Here is a 17,177-nt window from a genome sequence, read left to right as displayed (position 1 = left end):
AGGGGGGACGCGGATGGGCTTTGCTGGAGGAGTACCCCGGTAATGTACCCCGCAGAGACAAACAGCCCCAGATAAGGAGGAGTATCTTCCCCCCGGCACCCTCGGGACGGCAACAGAAAGCAATGACTGTGAAACTGCCCGCAAAAAGGAAGAAAAACAGAAAGACACTGCCGGATTGTGAGAAAAGAAAACAACACCCTTTGAATGTGCAGAACGGCAAAACCAGCGTCCCTGCCAACAAAACTGCGCTGCTCACACAGCAAAACCCCGACCCAGAAACTGATGTGTGGATGGACCCCAAAGCAGGGCTGCTGCCATGTAAAGAGGAGACTCCAGGCTCCCCCCCGCAGCCCAAACTTCCACTGTCCTGTTCGCTGCAGGGCAGTTGGACTAGATGGCCTTCAGAGGTCCCTTCCGACTCCAAGGATTCTGTCATTCCGTGATTCTGTGCGATGTTAATAGCGGGCACAACCTGGCAGCACTGGGACACAACGCAGTAGGACTGGCTGGGCAGGGCTTCTTCCAGATAGGCAAACCTCTAATTCATCATAGACTCATAGAGCCAAAGGGGTTGGAAAGGATCTCAGCCCGCCCAGCTCCAAGCCCTGCCGTGGGCTGGCTGCCCCATCCAGCCTGGCCTTGAGCATCTCCAGGGATGGGACAGAACTCTCCATCCCTGGGCAGGCCTTTGGTCCTAGACTTCCCATCTCTCTCCTGTTGCTGCTCCGCGTGCAGTGGGGAGCAGTCAATAAAAACCACCGGGCGTTAATTTGAGTTTGTGTGCTGCATTGTGGATCCAGCACCCTGCACATCTCCCCCGTGCCCATCTGCTGTGCCTGGTTTTTGGAAACCTGCGGCATGGGACAGGCAGAGGTCCACGTATCCGTGGCAGCGCCGGACAAAGGATCTCTGTGCTGGTGCTGAATGGTGCCTTGGGAATTCCCAGGGTTGCTTAGGAACAAATGCCGGAGGGGTCCGAGTGAGAGCTGACTGTGTCTCAAGATGGGAGCGGGTTTGGAGGAGCACCAGGGCATGAATGGGGCTGGTGGGGATTTCTGGGTGGGTAGTGGGTGCCTTGATGAGCTGTAGGGATGGGGAATGGGACAGGGCAGGGAAGTGGCCTTGGCCATGGGATGGTGGCAGTGATGGGACCTGAGGGAATGGCATGGAGCTGCGTAAGGGAGGGGCAGGGGGTGTTAGGAAAGGGTCTGCACCGGAGGGTAGTGGGCATGGAAAAAGCTTGCCCAGGGCAGCCTCAGCTCAGAGTTCAAAGAGCGTTTGGTCAATGCTCTCAGACATAGGGTTTGGATTTTGGGTGGCCCTGAGGAGCTGGGAGTTGGGCTTAATGATCCTTATGGGACACTTTCCAACCTGAGATGTTCTGTAAGTGTGGTGTGGCTGTGCTTTGGTGGGCTCAGAGCTGAGCTGGCGGAGCATCAGGGACCACGGAGGTCTGCAGAAAGGGCTTCGGGATGTCAGGGGCAGCCTCGAGGTGCAGCCTTATGGAGGTTATCAGTATGGGGAGATGGAGATTCTGCTGCCGTTACTATGGCTGCAGCACTGGGTAGCACGCAGTGCAAAACGAAGGCAGGAGAGGCTATGTGACAATAGGCAAAGCATCACAGGTGTGGGATTTCTGGAGGATGAAGTTAAAAGTGGAAGCTGCTCATGTTGCTTTGTGCTGGGAATTTTTCAGGATAGCTGAGTGGGCACTAATTGCTGTGGGTGGGAGCAGAAAGCAGTAAGAAGGCTGAGCAGCACAAGGTGGTGGTGAGGAGATGGTGGGGGCACAGCATGTGGCTGGAGGAGCTGAGCTTGGTTCCTGTAGTGTATAGGGTCATAGTGTCTGCAGTTCTGTGCAGTGTCACCTGGCTGTAGGCGAAGGTGTCCTCTATGGCTGCGGTCGGCTGGATTCATGCTTGGAGTACTGCTGGCCATCTGGAGCTGTTGACGTGAGATGTGAAAACGGCTGAAAATGGCTCTTCTATCATGCCTGCGGGTCACAGAATCATAGAATGGCTTGGCTTGGAAGGGACCTTAAATCCCACCCAGCTCCAACCCCTGCCATGGGTTGTTTGCCTCCCACCTGCTCAGGCTGCCCAGGGCCCATCCAACCTGACCTTGAGCACATCCAGGGATGGGGCATCCCCACCATAAACGATTCCCCCCGTGCAGGCAGTCTTCCTGCTTAGCTCCGAGCAGCCCGCACGCTCATGGCTTGGATGTGCAAGTCTAATAATAAAGTGATGCAGATCCTGGAGGAAAGTCTCCCTGGGGCAGAGCATGGTGCTGCTTGTTGGGCCCATCATTGTCCCAGTCTGTGCTCTGGGACATGGCCCGGAGGTGAAAGGCTCCATCATCCCCAATCCCCTTTAGCCGTCTCGGCCTCTGCTTGTGTATTTTTAACCTTTTTGCTGTGCTAAGCTGCCCGGAGCTGAAGTGGCCGCGGGGAACACAGCCTGTCAGTGCTCTGCCAAGCCCGGGATTTCAGGATCAGTGCCTCTAATCTCTGTAACCTGAAATACCTTGTTCCACCAGTGGCCTGCTTGGAAAATTTCAGCACTCACAGGAAACCCTGACCCACAGGGACTGGTGCCATGTGGCAGTGTTGTGCTGCTGGTGCCTGAATGCAGGTTCTGTTTCCCCTCTCCAACCTGAGACACTCAAGGTCAGGCTAGATGGAGCTCAGAGCAACCTGATCTAGCTGTGGATGTCCCTGTTCAGTGCAGGAGGTTGAACTAGATGGCCTTTAAGGGTCCCTTCCAACTCAAACAATTCTATGATCACGCTGTCACTCTCAGGCACCGAGGTTAAAACACATTTTTTTGATAACAGGAACACTCACTGATTCCGTGCTCTATGCCTGGTTTATGTGCGTTTTGGCGTGTGTAATTCTCCTCTCTCCTCTTTAGGACAGGATCATCAATCTAGTTGTTGGCAGCCTGACAGTCCTGCTGCTTGTAGTAAGTACCCCATGTCCAGTTCTGCATGTCTCCTGTAGGTGAAAACCTGATGCCTCCTTTCTGCCAGTGCTGGTTATGCCCCCAGAAAACCCATCCTTGAGTCTTTGAGTGAAAGTGTCCCTTAGATACCTGTGGCCTCGTTGCTGCACAGCTTTCTGAACTTTTGCCAGCATGACATTATAGGGCTGATTGTACTGAAGCAACCCCAGCTGATGAGGACGGGAGCTTATGTCCGTGCCATGCCAACGTATGGAGGGCTTAATCCAGCAGATTCGTTGTCTTCTCTTTACATCCCTTTATGTATAGATACATACACGTTTTTTCAAAGAAGTCACGAGGTGTCAGGCTATGCCTTCCCCACACTTTCAAGACAAACCAACCACCACAACAAATGGAGTGTTGGTTCTATAGCGTATGAGAGGAGACAGGGATGGGCTGGGGAGGAGCTATTAGGATGGCTGTAGGGAAGGTTGGCTTCCACGCATGATCTGTGTGCACTCCTGTGCTCACTGGCTTCCTTGGAGTTGACCTCTCACCCTGGGGAGGCTGATGGTCTCTGGGTTTACAAGGGTTGATGAGAAACTGACAGGCAGCTGTGGTGTTCAGCCAATGTGGAGAACCTTGCGTCTTCACAGAGGTGAAAGTTGGCGAGATCAACTTTTTCATCTGTGTTTTCCTCCTTACAGGTCACTCTGATCAGTGCTTTTGTCTTCCCACAACTACCTCCAAAACCTGTGAATATATTTTTTGCTATCTGCATCTTCTTGTGTTGCATTTCTGCTGGCATACTTGTAAGTACCTCATCTGCTGTGCATGCTTTCACGTGTCACTGGGTGGAACATGAATAAAAGCATATTTACGTGGTGCCTTTTACTTTCTTACACTCCTGAGAGATTGGCAGGATCTCACTTCTCTCACAGGAGGCCTTGCTAATGCACCTCTTCCAAGATCAGCTTTAGGTCACGCTGCACAACCCAGATGTGTTTCCAGTTAACTTTTCGCACTGCCCAATTCCTCCTCCTACAAAGGGAAGAGGAGCAGAATGGGGACAGGCATGGACAGGCTACCTTTCCCCTTAAGTTTTGATCTGTGAGTGTGAGTCAAAAACACCATTTCAGTTGGCCTCATTTTTTGGTAACTTGAAGACCATTTATCCTTTTACAATCAGCTTACTGCCAGTTTTATTTTCTGTTTGCAGAACAAGTGTGCTCCTGCTTATTAGCAGCTGCTTGAGGAAGAGTGCAGGCATGATCTGTAATTACTGTTGTGAAACTTTGGTGGCAGCTGTTTTTGTGAGTTGTGGCGTTGCAACATCAGCAATCTTACACTACAGCAACATGGATTCTGCTATTCCTCAAATCAGTGTTGCTTAGCCCCAGATGACTGTCTATATTTCTATGGTCTTGAAAACAGCTTCCAGTTTTGGGAGGACCCTCCCTGTGAGTCACTCAGCAGAAAAATCCCCATGTAATTCACAGGATTTTCTGTAATACCACTAAAGGGAAAAGAAGGGAAAGACATTGAAATGCTTGGGTCTGTGGCTGCTTGTCTCTCCAAGACAAATTGTGGTGGGCAAAACCTTCCATTTGTCTTTGCTGACTTGGCTGTAGACAGGTGGGAGTGCCGAAAAACCAACCAAACACTCCTCAAGCAAGAAGAGGCTGGATATAAGGAAAAAGACTGGATGTAAGGAAAAAGTTCTTCACAGTAAGGGCATTGAAGCGCTGAACAGTTAGCTACGGAGGTGGTGGAGTATCCATCCAAGGAGATATCCAGGGTCAGGCTGGATGGGCTCTGAGCACCTGATCTAGCTGTAGGTGTCCCAGTTCATTCTAGGGGGGTTGGGCTAGATGACCATTAAGTGTCCTTTCCAACTCATACAATTTTATGATTCTGTGAAAACAAAATCTCTTCAAGAAATGTGAGAAGACAACCCATGTCTTCATAGAATCATAGAATGGGCTGGGTTGAAAAGGACCACAATGATCATCTAGTTTCAACCCCCCTGCTATGTGCAGGTCGCCAACCAGCAGACCAGGCTGCCCAGAGCCACATCCAGCCCGGCCTTGAATGCCTCCAGGCATCCACAACCTCCTTGGGCAACCTGTTCCAGTGCATCACCACCCTCCGTGTAGAAAAACTTCCTCCTAATATCTAACCTAAGCCTCCCCTGTCAGTTGAAAACCATTCCCCCTTGTCCTATCACTGTCCACACTTGTAATCAGCCATTCCCCCTCCTGTTTATACGCTCCCTTCAAGTACTGGAAGGCCACAATGACGTCTCCCCAGAGCCTGCTCTTTTCCAAGCTAAACAAGCCCAGTTCCCCCAACCTTTCTTCATTGGAGAGGTGCTCCAACCCTCTGATGATCCTAGTGGCCCTCCTTCTGGACTCCTTCCAAGAGTTCATGGCCAACCTTATACCTTGGTTTCACTGACAGCCTTATTTTGGAGGAGACCACCTTGCCAAATTCTTGTTTGCATATTTCACAAGTATTCAAAGGAAAAGAATAATGCTGTATCTTAACTATTAAGAACATTTGCTGGACTCAATATTTAGTTTTCTCTAGTTAGACAAAGATAGGTTGTTTAAGAAAAAACAAACAGAAGACAAAACCTACCAAATTCTAGAAGATGCCAGTTCAGTTTCTACAGAAAGTTTCCTAGGAAGAAATATGACATTTTAACTAATCTAAACTCATCCTTTCTTCTAGATCTACTGGTATCGACAGGGAGACCTGGAACCTAAATTCAGGAACCTAATTTACTATGTGTTATTCTCTATCGTCATGTTATGTATATGTGCCAACCTGTACTTCCATGAAGTGGGTAAATGACAGGCATTGGGAATACCCAGCGATGACGCTGCTGTATCAGACTGCTTTCAGATCAGCTCTCGGCTCTACCTGAGACAAGTAAATGAGTACAGTTAGCCTGAAAGAAGTGGATTGTGCAAGGACAAATCAGTACATGATTTTCATGTAAATGTATATGTAATGTCCCTCTTGTTGGGGAGAATTATTGCCATAAGATGTGACATCCTGCTTTTTTTTGAAGAGCTACTGTTGCACTTAATGAACATTCCAGTTGTACTGATGTTTCTGAATGGCACAAGCTTTTTCATTTTTGGAAAAAAAAATGCATTTTTTATTACTGTACAAATAAACTGCAGCATTGCAAGGATCTGTAGCAGTATAAATAAATGGCACCTTACAGTTACATAAGACAAATACTCTTTATTTTGTTTAAACTGAATATACAATTACTTCTGTTCCCTAGGCAACCATTTGAAACTACAACTTATTTTTCACATTAACAAAACCACAGACTGAAAAAGACCAACTCTTGATTATGAAGAGCTAATTACAGAAATAAATAAAATAATTTATACATGAGTCTTTAGTTTCTATAGCTTTTACTCTCAGTCCCTAGTTAACAGGCTGCTGCTCAGCCTAGTGTCTGTTGCAATCCTTGAATGTAGGAATTAATTGGCTTCCTTTGCCTCAGGGCTCTGTGCCCAAGTTCTCACAGAGCTATTTCTCCACGACTTTGCCACCTCCACACCAACCTCCCATATACTCCCTTGCTGCATAAATCACCTCTAGAGGTGGCTGGTAGTGTCATGTAAACAGTGAGACCCAAATATTCCAGCATACTCACAACAACCTTCAAAACAGTTCAGGGAGAGGCTGGTGGGTACTAGTAGCTTCCCTTTTTCATAGGCCTTCCCTTTTTATTCAGCTTAATGTAGTGATGAAGAAGGAAAACAAAAAAGATTTTCCACAAATGATCTTTCTGAGTTCTATCCGTTGCCAGCAACGGATACTCAGGAACAAGCAGACCCGACAAGTCCCATAAGCACCTGTCTTAAGTCCTATGCTGTAGACATACTAATGATGAGATGGGAATACAGACCATTTCTTTGTGATGCTACCCATGCTCCCTGAAGTCTTTGATGGAACACATTTCTTCCTGAAATGTAACAGTCTTGCTCCACATATTGCAAGAGTCAGTAAGTGCAGAAATCATCACCCATTCTTCATGAAACATGTGCAAACTATTTCTTGCTGTGGCACTAAGAGGCTACGGTCCACAATCGCTGCCTTCTGTCCAGTTTTTGAGATGTGCAGTTCAACGCAAGTCAGATCAGAATTGACCACGTGGCTCCTAGCAGTGAGCACTGCCAACAGGGAAACACTGGAACACCCTGGCTGGGTCGTAGTACATCAGGCTTCTATTGGCTGCTCTGTAACCCTTCACAAATGAGGTAAACGGCCTGAGCAGAAAAAGTGCACTGTCGTCATTTCAAATTGTAAGTTTCTTTTTAAAGACATGGACTGACTGCTTTCTTTGGAAACGTGGCACAGGGTTGTAACTAATTTCACAATGCAAACACAGTCAATACAAAATGGACACGATTACTGCTTCTCTCAGTGACAGCTCACTAGATCTTCAACATCTTTCGAATCTTCTGAGTCAGGACTGCTCAGTGATGAGCCAATAATGTGTGACCCACCTCCATGATGCTGTAGGATAGGATCTGCCAAGAGACACAGTAAATTAGAACTCATCTATTATTTACTGTTCCATTATAACAAAATGTTAAATACACATGACACAGAAAATGCACTCTGAGCTTTGGAACAATTTTAGGCAACGTTAACTCAAATGAAAGTAGTTCTCAATTTCTAGTTCCAAGTGAAGCCACGACTAATACAGATGCAACTAGTTGACCCGGGTTTGGACTCCCCAGGTATTAATGCATCAGGCCTAAGGCTGACCCTCAGATGCCTATGCAAGGAGATCCTTTCTCCAGAAAGGATTATTTGTTAGGTGCAGCACTGGGAGAATATTCCTATGCTATTTCCAAGTATGAGATTACTCCTGGCACTGGAAACTGTGGCATACACTACCAAGCCCTTCCAGGTGAGCACTGTGCAAACATCCCAAAGAGCCTAGCCTCTCACTATGAGAGGTAACAAGTGGCAAATTCCATTTCTGATGTCTCTAGTGTTCTCTCAAATGGGAAACCAATATCATCCTATCAGCAGGCATGAAGAAATGTGCACTAAACAGTTACTCATTAGCCTATGTGTACTAATTCAAGGCTCAAGGACAATGAGAACAGCTCAGCAAGTCAGGAAGCACCTGCAGTTCTACTGATTTTCCCATGAGGTTAAGTGAGACTTTCTTCCACTTCTACTGATGTAAGTGAGCTAATCAAACTGGTTAAAGTTTCATAGCAATGATAAGGAAAACAACTCTAGAGAAAGTAAGGATCTGGATCTATGAAGCGCTGTTTAAAGGAACTCAAAAGTGCTATTCTAATGTAGTGAATCCTACAAAGGGACTCTCATACCTGTTAGAGTTGTCAGGGGCAACACTGATTCACTGTCTATATCATCTGATGTCTGGATAAAACCATGGGAAGAAGGAACAATAAGCACAGTCTCATCATCTATTGTAGGCTGATCAACTTGTTCTTCTATTGTTGGAGAACCCAGGTCCTGCAAGACACAGAAGGAAAGGAGGTGTGACTATTATTCTTTGTAGCACAAACAGAACAACTTGCTTTGGCCTGCCATACTCCAGAAGAAGCAACAGACTCCCCAAATGAATTTTATCTCTGTAAGTTGAAATGTCAACATCTGAGCTACTTACTTCAGCATTCGCAGAGTACATTTCATCCTAGGATAGGCATTCAAAATGAGATAAGAGAATTCTACCCTGTGAACAGCATCGAGGACACGGGGAGAGGAAATGAGAGACTGCACAGTAGTGATAAAACCTTCTCATGTAAGTAACAAATTCTGTCTATTAACAGGAATAATTAATCCATTCCTCTACTTGCTCCCTAGATGTTCTGAGAGACTGAAGCAATACCTTTATAGCACCTACCAACTCCACAAATGTGAAAGGTTTACCTGAGCTTAATAACTTCATCTCGTAACTCCTGCTTCTGTGACAAGTCTTAACTAATGGACACACAGCTCAGAAGACCAATTTTAAATGTTCTGCCTTGTCCTATAAGTTGCTGACAGAAGGGTGGCTCCGAACTTTTTTGGTTGAACCACATTATATCAAAATAATTGGCAACACACTCATTCCTTCCAGGTGCAAGCTGTCAATATCCCTGCTTTCTTCTAGTCCCACAGCTGCTGCTGCTGCCTCTTTCCTTGTAGTGCTAGCACTGATAGGAAATAACACACTTGGCTTACTTGGTGTCACAGCACACTGCGGTGGACTCCTGGTTCTGCACGTGCATTGGAAGACATCCTAGTTAATACTGACAGTGTAACCAGATATCTGAATTCCAGTTTGCGTGTGCAATGTGCGTAAAGTTCATTCAACCTTCAGGAATTACTGATGCAGAACGATAGCAAATGTAGCTGGCAGAGTGAAAATACAGGGATTTATCCCTGTTTTCAGAGAGTACAGGAAATGTTTGTAGAGATAACAGCCCCTTCTGCTCAAGAAAATCTCCAGGTTAGTTATAGGAAACCTGCTTCCTTATATAGTTTCCACAATGTTTTTGCACAGGCAGCATCCTAAACACTCCTTGTGTGGTGCTGCTGAAGATGCTTTGACTACCTGTGCTGCAGCTCAGTGATTTAAGCTCCCTCCACATGCGTACCTTCATGGAAGGCACAGTGTGCCTGAGCTGCAAAAGTCAGTTTCTGCAGAGAACACAGATAAAAACCCTCCCATGAAAAGCACGATGTGGCAAAGCTTAAAACTGAGAAAAGGAGGTGTGAAAAAAAGCTGAAAATGCCATTGTGACAAATGGGCACCTTTCCCAGCCAGAAATAACAAATCTCTGCAGCACAACTGAGTACTTCCCACTGCCCATACTCACAGCAACAGCACAATGCTCACAAGTGCAGAAGAATAACACTGGCTTAAAGTAAGCATAATTTAGACCTGCCTTTGTAGAGTAACATTTCATTTAGAAACCCACAGACAGTCTCTGTTTCCTGGAATTTAAGCACACACAAACTTGAATTTAATTAGAAGTATAAAACAAGTAAGAATTATAAAGAAGAACAAATTTTACAATTGTTTCTACTATGAGACAAGAAAGAAGAACACAGAAGAATAATCTCCATCTTTGGACGTAATAAATTGAGAAATACAAAGATCCTCCTCTTACTGAGACCATAATGGATATGGTGGATGGATAACTGAATAATGCCTATTCAGTTTTGCAAAGCCAAAGTCTAACAAAGTCCAAATATATTAACAATGGATTTTTCAAGATGGATATAAAGCAGAATTACAGCAACTGTAAAGCTTTCTGTTTTGGAGAATAGGAGGCAGTATTTGAACCTAACTCATTGCTTGCCACTCTCTAACCTAATCCAGCTTCTAAAGAGTTGTTTTCTACCCACTAAATAGCACTGTCTTTTTCATATTTCCACTCTCCTTCTCCTTAGTCTCTGTGATAGTTTCAGTAAGTGAAAGATGGAAGAATTCTATATAAACACTCCAAATCTCTGAAATCATTTGGATACATTTGTTTTTGCATCAGAGGCATCTGAGCTGAATGAGATGGAAGCAACAGATCTGGATGGTTTAAATGCTTCTCATTCCTACAAAACAGATACTTAACTGGAGTACACTGTCTAAAGGAAGTCCTCAAAAATGGAAACCAAGGTAAGTGGTGCACACAGAAATACACTATTAAATTCATAGAGCAAAAGCTGAATACTCTCTCTCACCTCCTTTGCTCAGCAGCCTACCTACCTGTAAAATACATGCATCAAAATTTCACAGCCTGGTTTAAACAGCATCAAATGGTAATGAAAACAGCTGATCCATGCCACTAGCATCACTATCTTCTACAGCCACCACTCTAAAGTACCCTGAGTGGTGAAGAAACTCCACAGCTAGGCAAGTATTCATTGCCCAAGATGAAGTCAAATTTAAGCCCAAGCTCCAAATTAAATCATACCACTTTCACATTCATAACATATTAATGATAGAGGATTTAAAAATAAAGCCCTCAGAATTATAATATGCATTAAATCACTGACATATTGATATAAATAGACTAGCATAAAGGTCAGAGATGCAAGGAAATCATCCTCAATATAGAAGCAGGGAAAAAAAATCAGGTATTATCCACTTATTACCTCAGTGACGTATGTGCTGGGTAAATCAGAGTGAGAATCCTCTTCCTGCTTCAGGCTGGCACCTGAAATCTCCTCCTCAGTTCTTACCATAACTCCATCCATCAGTTCACTACTATTCCTGCTGCTGAATTTTGAGGCGTTATCTTCATTGTACGCTGAATGTTCTTCATCACTCAGCTTGGATTGATGGATATCATCAGGGAAGCTGTTTGTTTCCAAGGTATCAGGTGGATCTGTCAAGTCAGCTGCCTGAATATCTGAATCAACAGTAAGTTCTGCCTGAGTGACAGAGGAGGAGATATCTTCGGCAGCAACGGTGCGGATGATGACACTTGGTGTGTGGCACTGCACTGTGACATTGTCACTTGTATTCAACAAGTGCTCTGGCTGTAAGGATATTTGGGAAAAAAAAAAAAAGAAAAAAAGGAGATATAAAAATCCCTCAGGTATCTTCACATCTTTCAGCAAACAGAAAAGCAGCCATTACTAAGTGTAATTGAGGTCTACATATGTAGTGCATCAACACAGATCACATGCTGATCTTGTGCTAACTGTATGAAATACGCACATAATACAAAACAGAAGCAACTGTTCAGGTGAGGATTGCCCCATATTTTTAAAAGATTAGAGACTTTCTCTTTTCCTGACTTTTACACTGCATTTGTTATTCAATTTTCAGTCTTCTTCTCTTTCTCTCCCTCTAATAAAGACCAGGACTCCCACTGTAAGTTTTGTGAACATGAGTATTCGCTTGTTAGAATAAATGAAACATCAGGAAACTGTAGCTTTGCTGGGACAAACCACTAGATGGAGACATCATGTTCAGTCACAGTAAGAACTAAGCCAAATTTTCAAGCAACATAAAGAGACTTAAAAAACAATACAAAAAGATATGCTCACATTTCAGTATTTTAAGTAAAGTAACACTGCTATGTCTTAAGAACTGCTTTACAAAATAAACGTGCAAATACACACAGATTTTGCACCGTTAAATTTCCCTCCCTGCCCAAACTTCAGTCATTTCATTGCTCAGAATACGTACAGATAAGGCATGAACTATGATCTGTTCTGGGGAGGCTGGAGCAGCAGCAGCTGTTAGGGTCATGGTAGGACTCGTTGTCAGTGTTAAAGGAAGACCTTGGCTTGAGCTTGTCTGTAGCAAGTATGTACCTGGCGTTCCTGTAGGCTGGAGATGGAAAGACTACAAAGAGACAACACAAGTTTAATACCCAAACACACTGCCTTCTTGGGCTACACTCAGCACGCAGAGCATGCTTATTTACATGAATTAGCCTAACTGTAATGCCCCCTGAAAAAAAACCAACCCAAAACTAAGCCAAACCCCAATCCCTGCTGCACCAATTGCTATACTGAACTCAAGAAAGTAAAAACAATCTCATCTACAGCTTTAGGCTATAGAGACAAATATTAAGTCACGTAGGACTGTATTATGAGGTACAACGGCAGTAGGAAGTGAATACATTCCACTTACTGTTAACACTGAAATGAGACAAAGTGCTATAAATCACAGCACAATGGAATTAAGAGGATCTCTACTTGCTGGGAGCTTCCTCTGCCTGTTACGTCAGATTTCAACAAGACATAAGCATAAAGAAAAACTTCATAGCATTAAAGCATCAAGACAGATTTAAAGCATGTAACTGCAATTCACACTGTGCTCCATAGTCCTAACAAATTAAAGCTCTGGAAATATGCTTCGCTTACAACCTTTAGAAGTTTTATATCTGTTAAATTCCTCTTTCCATTTGAGACTTCTTTTTCTGAAAATGCCCAGTTCCAGTCTCAGAAATAGCTGTGCTGAAGAGAAAAAAAAAAAACATAACTAGCCACCAGTTCTCTCTTACTTACTGGAAGAATTTCAAAGGTCTGTAGTGTGCCACTGTTTAGTGTTATTGTCTCAGAATCAACTGTAGCAGCAGGGGAATCTGTTGAGGCTGCAAAAGGAAGAAAAAAAGAAAGGGTAAGTGTGTAAACCAAAATGTTTCAGCGCTGCAGAGAGCATTACACACTATAATTGCTACACAGCAGAAAATTGTTAATTCTAGTAATATGGAAAAGAAAACTGACTACAATCTTAATGACAAGGCTCTATAATTGGTACTTAAGATACTATATATTACATACAGAAGGCTCCAAAGGAGCAAAAGAAAGTATGCACAGTGATAAAAGCAAACACAGTAAACCTGACATCATAGAACCACAGAATGGCCTGGGTTGAAAAGGACCACAAAGATCATTTAGTTTCAACCCCATTGCTGTGAGCAGGGTCACCAATCACCAGACCAGGCTGCCCAGAGCCACATCCAGCCTGGCCTTGAATGCCTCCAGGGATGGGGCATTCACAACCTCTTTGGGCAACCTGTTCCAGTGCTTCACCACCCTCTATGTCATTTAATTACTTAAACATTAACTAAGTACTTAAGATGTGTATGAAATTTTTAGGTTCTGGTGTAATGATATCTTTTGAATTGAGTATTGTTTTTTAAAACCACTGTCAGATGTAATATTGAGATGTTTATTTTTATATTACTTTTTTATTTTTGGTTTTAACTCTTTCTGCTCTCCACAGTACGTCAGCCACTGATGACAAATCAGACACTCCCCAAGGTATTTTGTGTGTTGTGGCTGAAGTGTAGAGAAGCTGTAAGTATTCTCATCACTCTTAACATTCTTATCATGTCTTACCTTATGATTCTATGACTCTATGATCACAAGTATTTATGTAATTACTTCCATTCATTCTAACAGTAGCTATGAAAAGCATTCATAGCTTATAGTGTCAGATATTTAAGGATCACCATGTCTAAACAAGTAGTGCACCAGACTTTAAAAGGTATCAGAAACTCTGCTTAGAACCAGAATTAACAACTTTGCTCTTGAAAAACTCAGAAGTTCCAGGAAGCTGGAGACAAGCTAATACTTTGCCTGAGATTATACAGAAATTTCATACTTACAGGGCAAAAGATATGACGACAGCAATGCTACAAGCACTGAAAACTTAACCATCTCAGAGTCTGTGCTTTCATAGTAGACTAATTTTGGTTGCTAAGACAGGAGCTCTGACTTTGAAACTTTTATTACTGCAGTGGCATGTCCAAGGTTTCCTGCTGCAGATTTCCTGGCATCCAGCAGCAGATAGCTGTGAGGTGTGGCCTGTCTGTTACTGAGCCAGTTAAGTCCAGAATGCTTATAGGAATTATCCCTTTGAAACACTGAGTCTTGTCATGTCCAGCTGCAACTGTCTAATAGGTTTATCTCTCATGACAGAGAGAAACAGACAGAAAAGACATGATAAAAAATTCACTTTGATTACATAAGCAAAACTCTTCCAGAAAGCAGATTAGCACAGGGAGGAGGCTTGTTAAGCAGACAGAGAGGCAAGTGAGATCACAAAATAACCATTACAGAACTCTGAAAGGACTTAAGGGTTACAGAATACCAGTTGGCTCATCAAAAACCAGTAGCTCTGACCAAGATGGGTAGAATGTATGGCACTACTGATGTGTTACTACAAGTAAAACATTCTAAGCGTGGTACTGCATGGCATTCTAAGAAATAAACTAAATAAAATGAAGATGGCACTTAAAAAGATTAAGACAGATTAATCTAGTGAAATTATAAACAGAAAATTATTTACCAAAGGCCTTACTACTCATACTCTGAAGAATCAGTTCTTAGCCCAACTAACTAACATTTTAATCAGTAAGCTAACTAAATTGAAGAATGGTAGCCAATGGAAATGACAGGCTGCATATGGGGTCACAGGATTGGAGTAACTGGAGTTACCTAATAAGATTAGCTACAAAACCAAACAATAAGAATGACAGTCAGGGTAGAGCTGGTAATAAACTTTTGCTAAGGAGTAAAGCTCTTCCTTAAGAGGATGGGAAGCACCAATTTAAAAAAATTGGTTAGAGAAGATCATCAGCTGAACTCGTGAGTGTGAATCAGCAACTAATGCTTTCCAGGCTGCCTGTGCCTAGAAATAACTGCATAAAATGGAGCAGGACTGGAAAAACTATAGCATACCTTCTTGTTTCAATGCCCCTTATCAGAAGTTAGGCACAGCAGTGTAATGTATTTCACAAAAGATCTTGTAGATTATATTCCATATTGTGGACAAGAGTTACTAGAAAAAACTTGAAGATTAAACGTATCTACTGCATTTTCCTTAAGAGGCTTCTGGATGTTTTCCAACTAACATGTTATACAGCACACTCTTCTATCCATGCAGAGAGAGACCACATGTGCAGGCACTCCAATTGCCATGTCTAGCTCCTATTGTCACAGTTGTAGCTAAATTTGCCTAACGAAGATTGAAATGGGTAAACAGAACCCAGGAATCCTTATCTGAAATTATGTCATGACCAAAACAGAATTAACTCCTCCTTCACCTTCTTAACATAAGAAAGCTTTAGTTTCATTAGAGGACAGCAAGTCATGCATTTCAGCTACTTACAGACATGTGTAATCTGGACTGGGATTTGCAAAGCTGTCACAGGGCCTGGTGTGTTCCCTGCATTCTCCTCCAAGCGAGCCACTCGAATCTGCACGTGCTGAACTCCTGAACTGGAGTTACTGTTTGGTAATCCACCTCCAGATTTGTTCTCTGAAAGCTGGTGCCCTGGATTGTTTTTTTGGTTCTCATGCAGTTGTTTAAGACCCTTTATCAGCACTGAAAGAAAGAATATTCATGCTCGAGAATGTTGAAGAAGGGCATTTGAAATGCTGCATGTGAAATTTATCCAAGATGAAAAAAAACCAAAACAACCAAATCCTTCTGAAGTTGGAACCTAAATAATTCAGAGAGATTTTAAACTAGAAAGTTAGCACATACATACAACACATTTATAGTTACCTACTGGAGTGAACCTGAATTTCTCAAGGAACCTAGATATTTCACCATGTGTGGAAAAGAAAGAAATACTCATAATATTTTAGACCTCTTCAAAAGCTTTCACAGTATCTTGCCAAGTTACAATTAAATGTTGTACCACTAGTTGGGCAATGTTGCTGTAAGAAGTAAACCTCCAATCTTGCAAAAGATTGGATTGGATTTATTCATGTAGTTGACAGACCTGGAAATAGGTACCATGAGTCAGAATTAATCTCTCAGCAGCTGCACTACAATTTGCATACAAAGTGGTCCATTACGTCAATAAAAACACCCACCTATTTTCCCTTACTATCACTTTGGTCCCTCTCAAGCTGACATAAACAAAATGACAAAGCTGTGGTCTTTGTTCTTCTAGCATGCAATAGAGGGAACTGCTACACATCTCCCATTCTTGACAACACAAGCATTTTTCACATAGGAAACAGGAATAGATCTTGTGGATTCAGTGATGTATCAACAATTTGATACAACTATCTACTAGCATGTGTTTTGTACCATATTAAGCATAACAGGGACACCCTTTCAACTGCATCCTCCCATTATGTTACACCTTTCATTACAATATGACTAATTTCTATGTTTCTCTGATTTTTTTCTTCTCCCTGCAACAGAAAAGAAGGACTGAGTGGAAGTTCACAGAAACTGAGATACACTTTGGCTCTAGTTTCTTTGACCAAGAATGAAAGCGATGAGTGACACATTTAGAGAGCTTTATAATCCCAATTCTTCCACTCTTTACAGAATCGTAGGGGTTGGAAGGAACCTCCGGAGATCATCGAGTCCAAACCCGATGAGTCTTTCTCACTGTACAGCTAGTAAATGATTCGCTGCAGTCAACATAGAGCCAACATTTAACCTCACATAGATTACCTTTAAAATGATAAATGCAACAGACCTAATCTGAGGTGACACTGCTAGGCCTCAAATCTATATCCTCCTGAAACTGAAGGGGCTGCTGCCCTACATACCAAAGACTGTCATCAGCAGTGACCTGCCAGCTGATCTGCTTATCTATGTGCTCTCACTTAAAACAAAGATAAGGGACTTGGCAAAATCTACAGTTAAGTTGTATACAACTGTTTGGCTTGTTTCAACAGAAACACTCAAGGGATTGGATGTGGGTGCAATTTAGCCAGTAGATGGCAAGGGGCTGGTAACTTCCAGCC

The 17,177-nt window shown here is 43.2% G+C and overlaps 2 protein-coding genes and 1 long non-coding RNA gene across 5 annotated transcripts in view; 2 read left to right on the top strand and 1 right to left on the bottom strand.

Moving 5' to 3' along the window:
* Positions 1-12: 12 nt before the first annotated feature.
* TMEM243 (transmembrane protein 243) lies at positions 13-6,180 on the top strand. The gene is made up of 4 exons (XM_010715864.3): positions 13-1,059; positions 2,913-2,963; positions 3,650-3,754; positions 5,676-6,180. The coding sequence occupies exons 1-4, from the start codon at positions 1,003-1,005 to the stop codon at positions 5,796-5,798; spliced, it is 336 nt and encodes a 111-aa protein (XP_010714166.1). The 5' UTR covers positions 13-1,002; the 3' UTR covers positions 5,799-6,180.
* DMTF1 (cyclin D binding myb like transcription factor 1) overlaps positions 6,178-17,177 on the bottom strand; it is a 33,472-nt gene continuing 22,472 nt past the window's right edge. For 2 of the 3 annotated variants that reach the window (XM_019617117.2, XM_031552763.1), the window contains 6 exons: positions 15,574-15,789; positions 12,963-13,048; positions 12,136-12,294; positions 11,094-11,480; positions 8,321-8,468; positions 6,183-7,501 (listed from right to left, as the gene is read on the bottom strand). In XM_019617117.2, coding sequence (XP_019472662.1) covers positions 7,392-7,501; positions 8,321-8,468; positions 11,094-11,480; positions 12,136-12,294; positions 12,963-13,048; positions 15,574-15,789 — 1,106 coding nt within the window. In that variant the 3' untranslated portion in view covers positions 6,183-7,391. Of the gene's footprint in view, positions 7,502-8,320; positions 8,469-11,093; positions 11,481-12,135; positions 12,295-12,962; positions 13,049-15,573; positions 15,790-17,177 lie in introns of all 3 variants that reach the window. The other variant, XM_010716082.3, reaches the window with a different exon arrangement.
* LOC104912389 lies at positions 8,683-16,741 on the top strand. Its single transcript, XR_004159154.1, has 4 exons — positions 8,683-8,757; positions 10,490-10,614; positions 13,684-13,757; positions 16,623-16,741. It is a non-coding gene; the product is annotated as an uncharacterized LOC104912389 (long non-coding RNA).

This window comes from Meleagris gallopavo, chromosome 1, assembly GCF_000146605.3.
Source record: "Meleagris gallopavo isolate NT-WF06-2002-E0010 breed Aviagen turkey brand Nicholas breeding stock chromosome 1, Turkey_5.1, whole genome shotgun sequence".
NCBI lineage: Eukaryota > Metazoa > Chordata > Aves > Galliformes > Phasianidae > Meleagris > Meleagris gallopavo.
Note: the sequence above shows the minus strand (reverse complement) of the source record. Positions and strands in the feature narration are given on the sequence as shown.

Bases quoted from the DNA above. Each gene is read 5' to 3' on its own strand.
- TMEM243 (XM_010715864.3), top strand. From the start codon at position 1,003: ATGGGAGCGGGTTTGGAGGAGCACCAGGGCATGAATGGGGCTGGTGGG. The intron at 1,060-2,912 runs GTGGGTAGTGGG...TCTCCTCTTTAG, and splicing joins GGGCTGGTGGGGATTTCTGG to GACAGGATCATCAATCTAGT. The intron at 2,964-3,649 runs GTAAGTACCCCA...TCCTCCTTACAG, and splicing joins TGACAGTCCTGCTGCTTGTA to GTCACTCTGATCAGTGCTTT.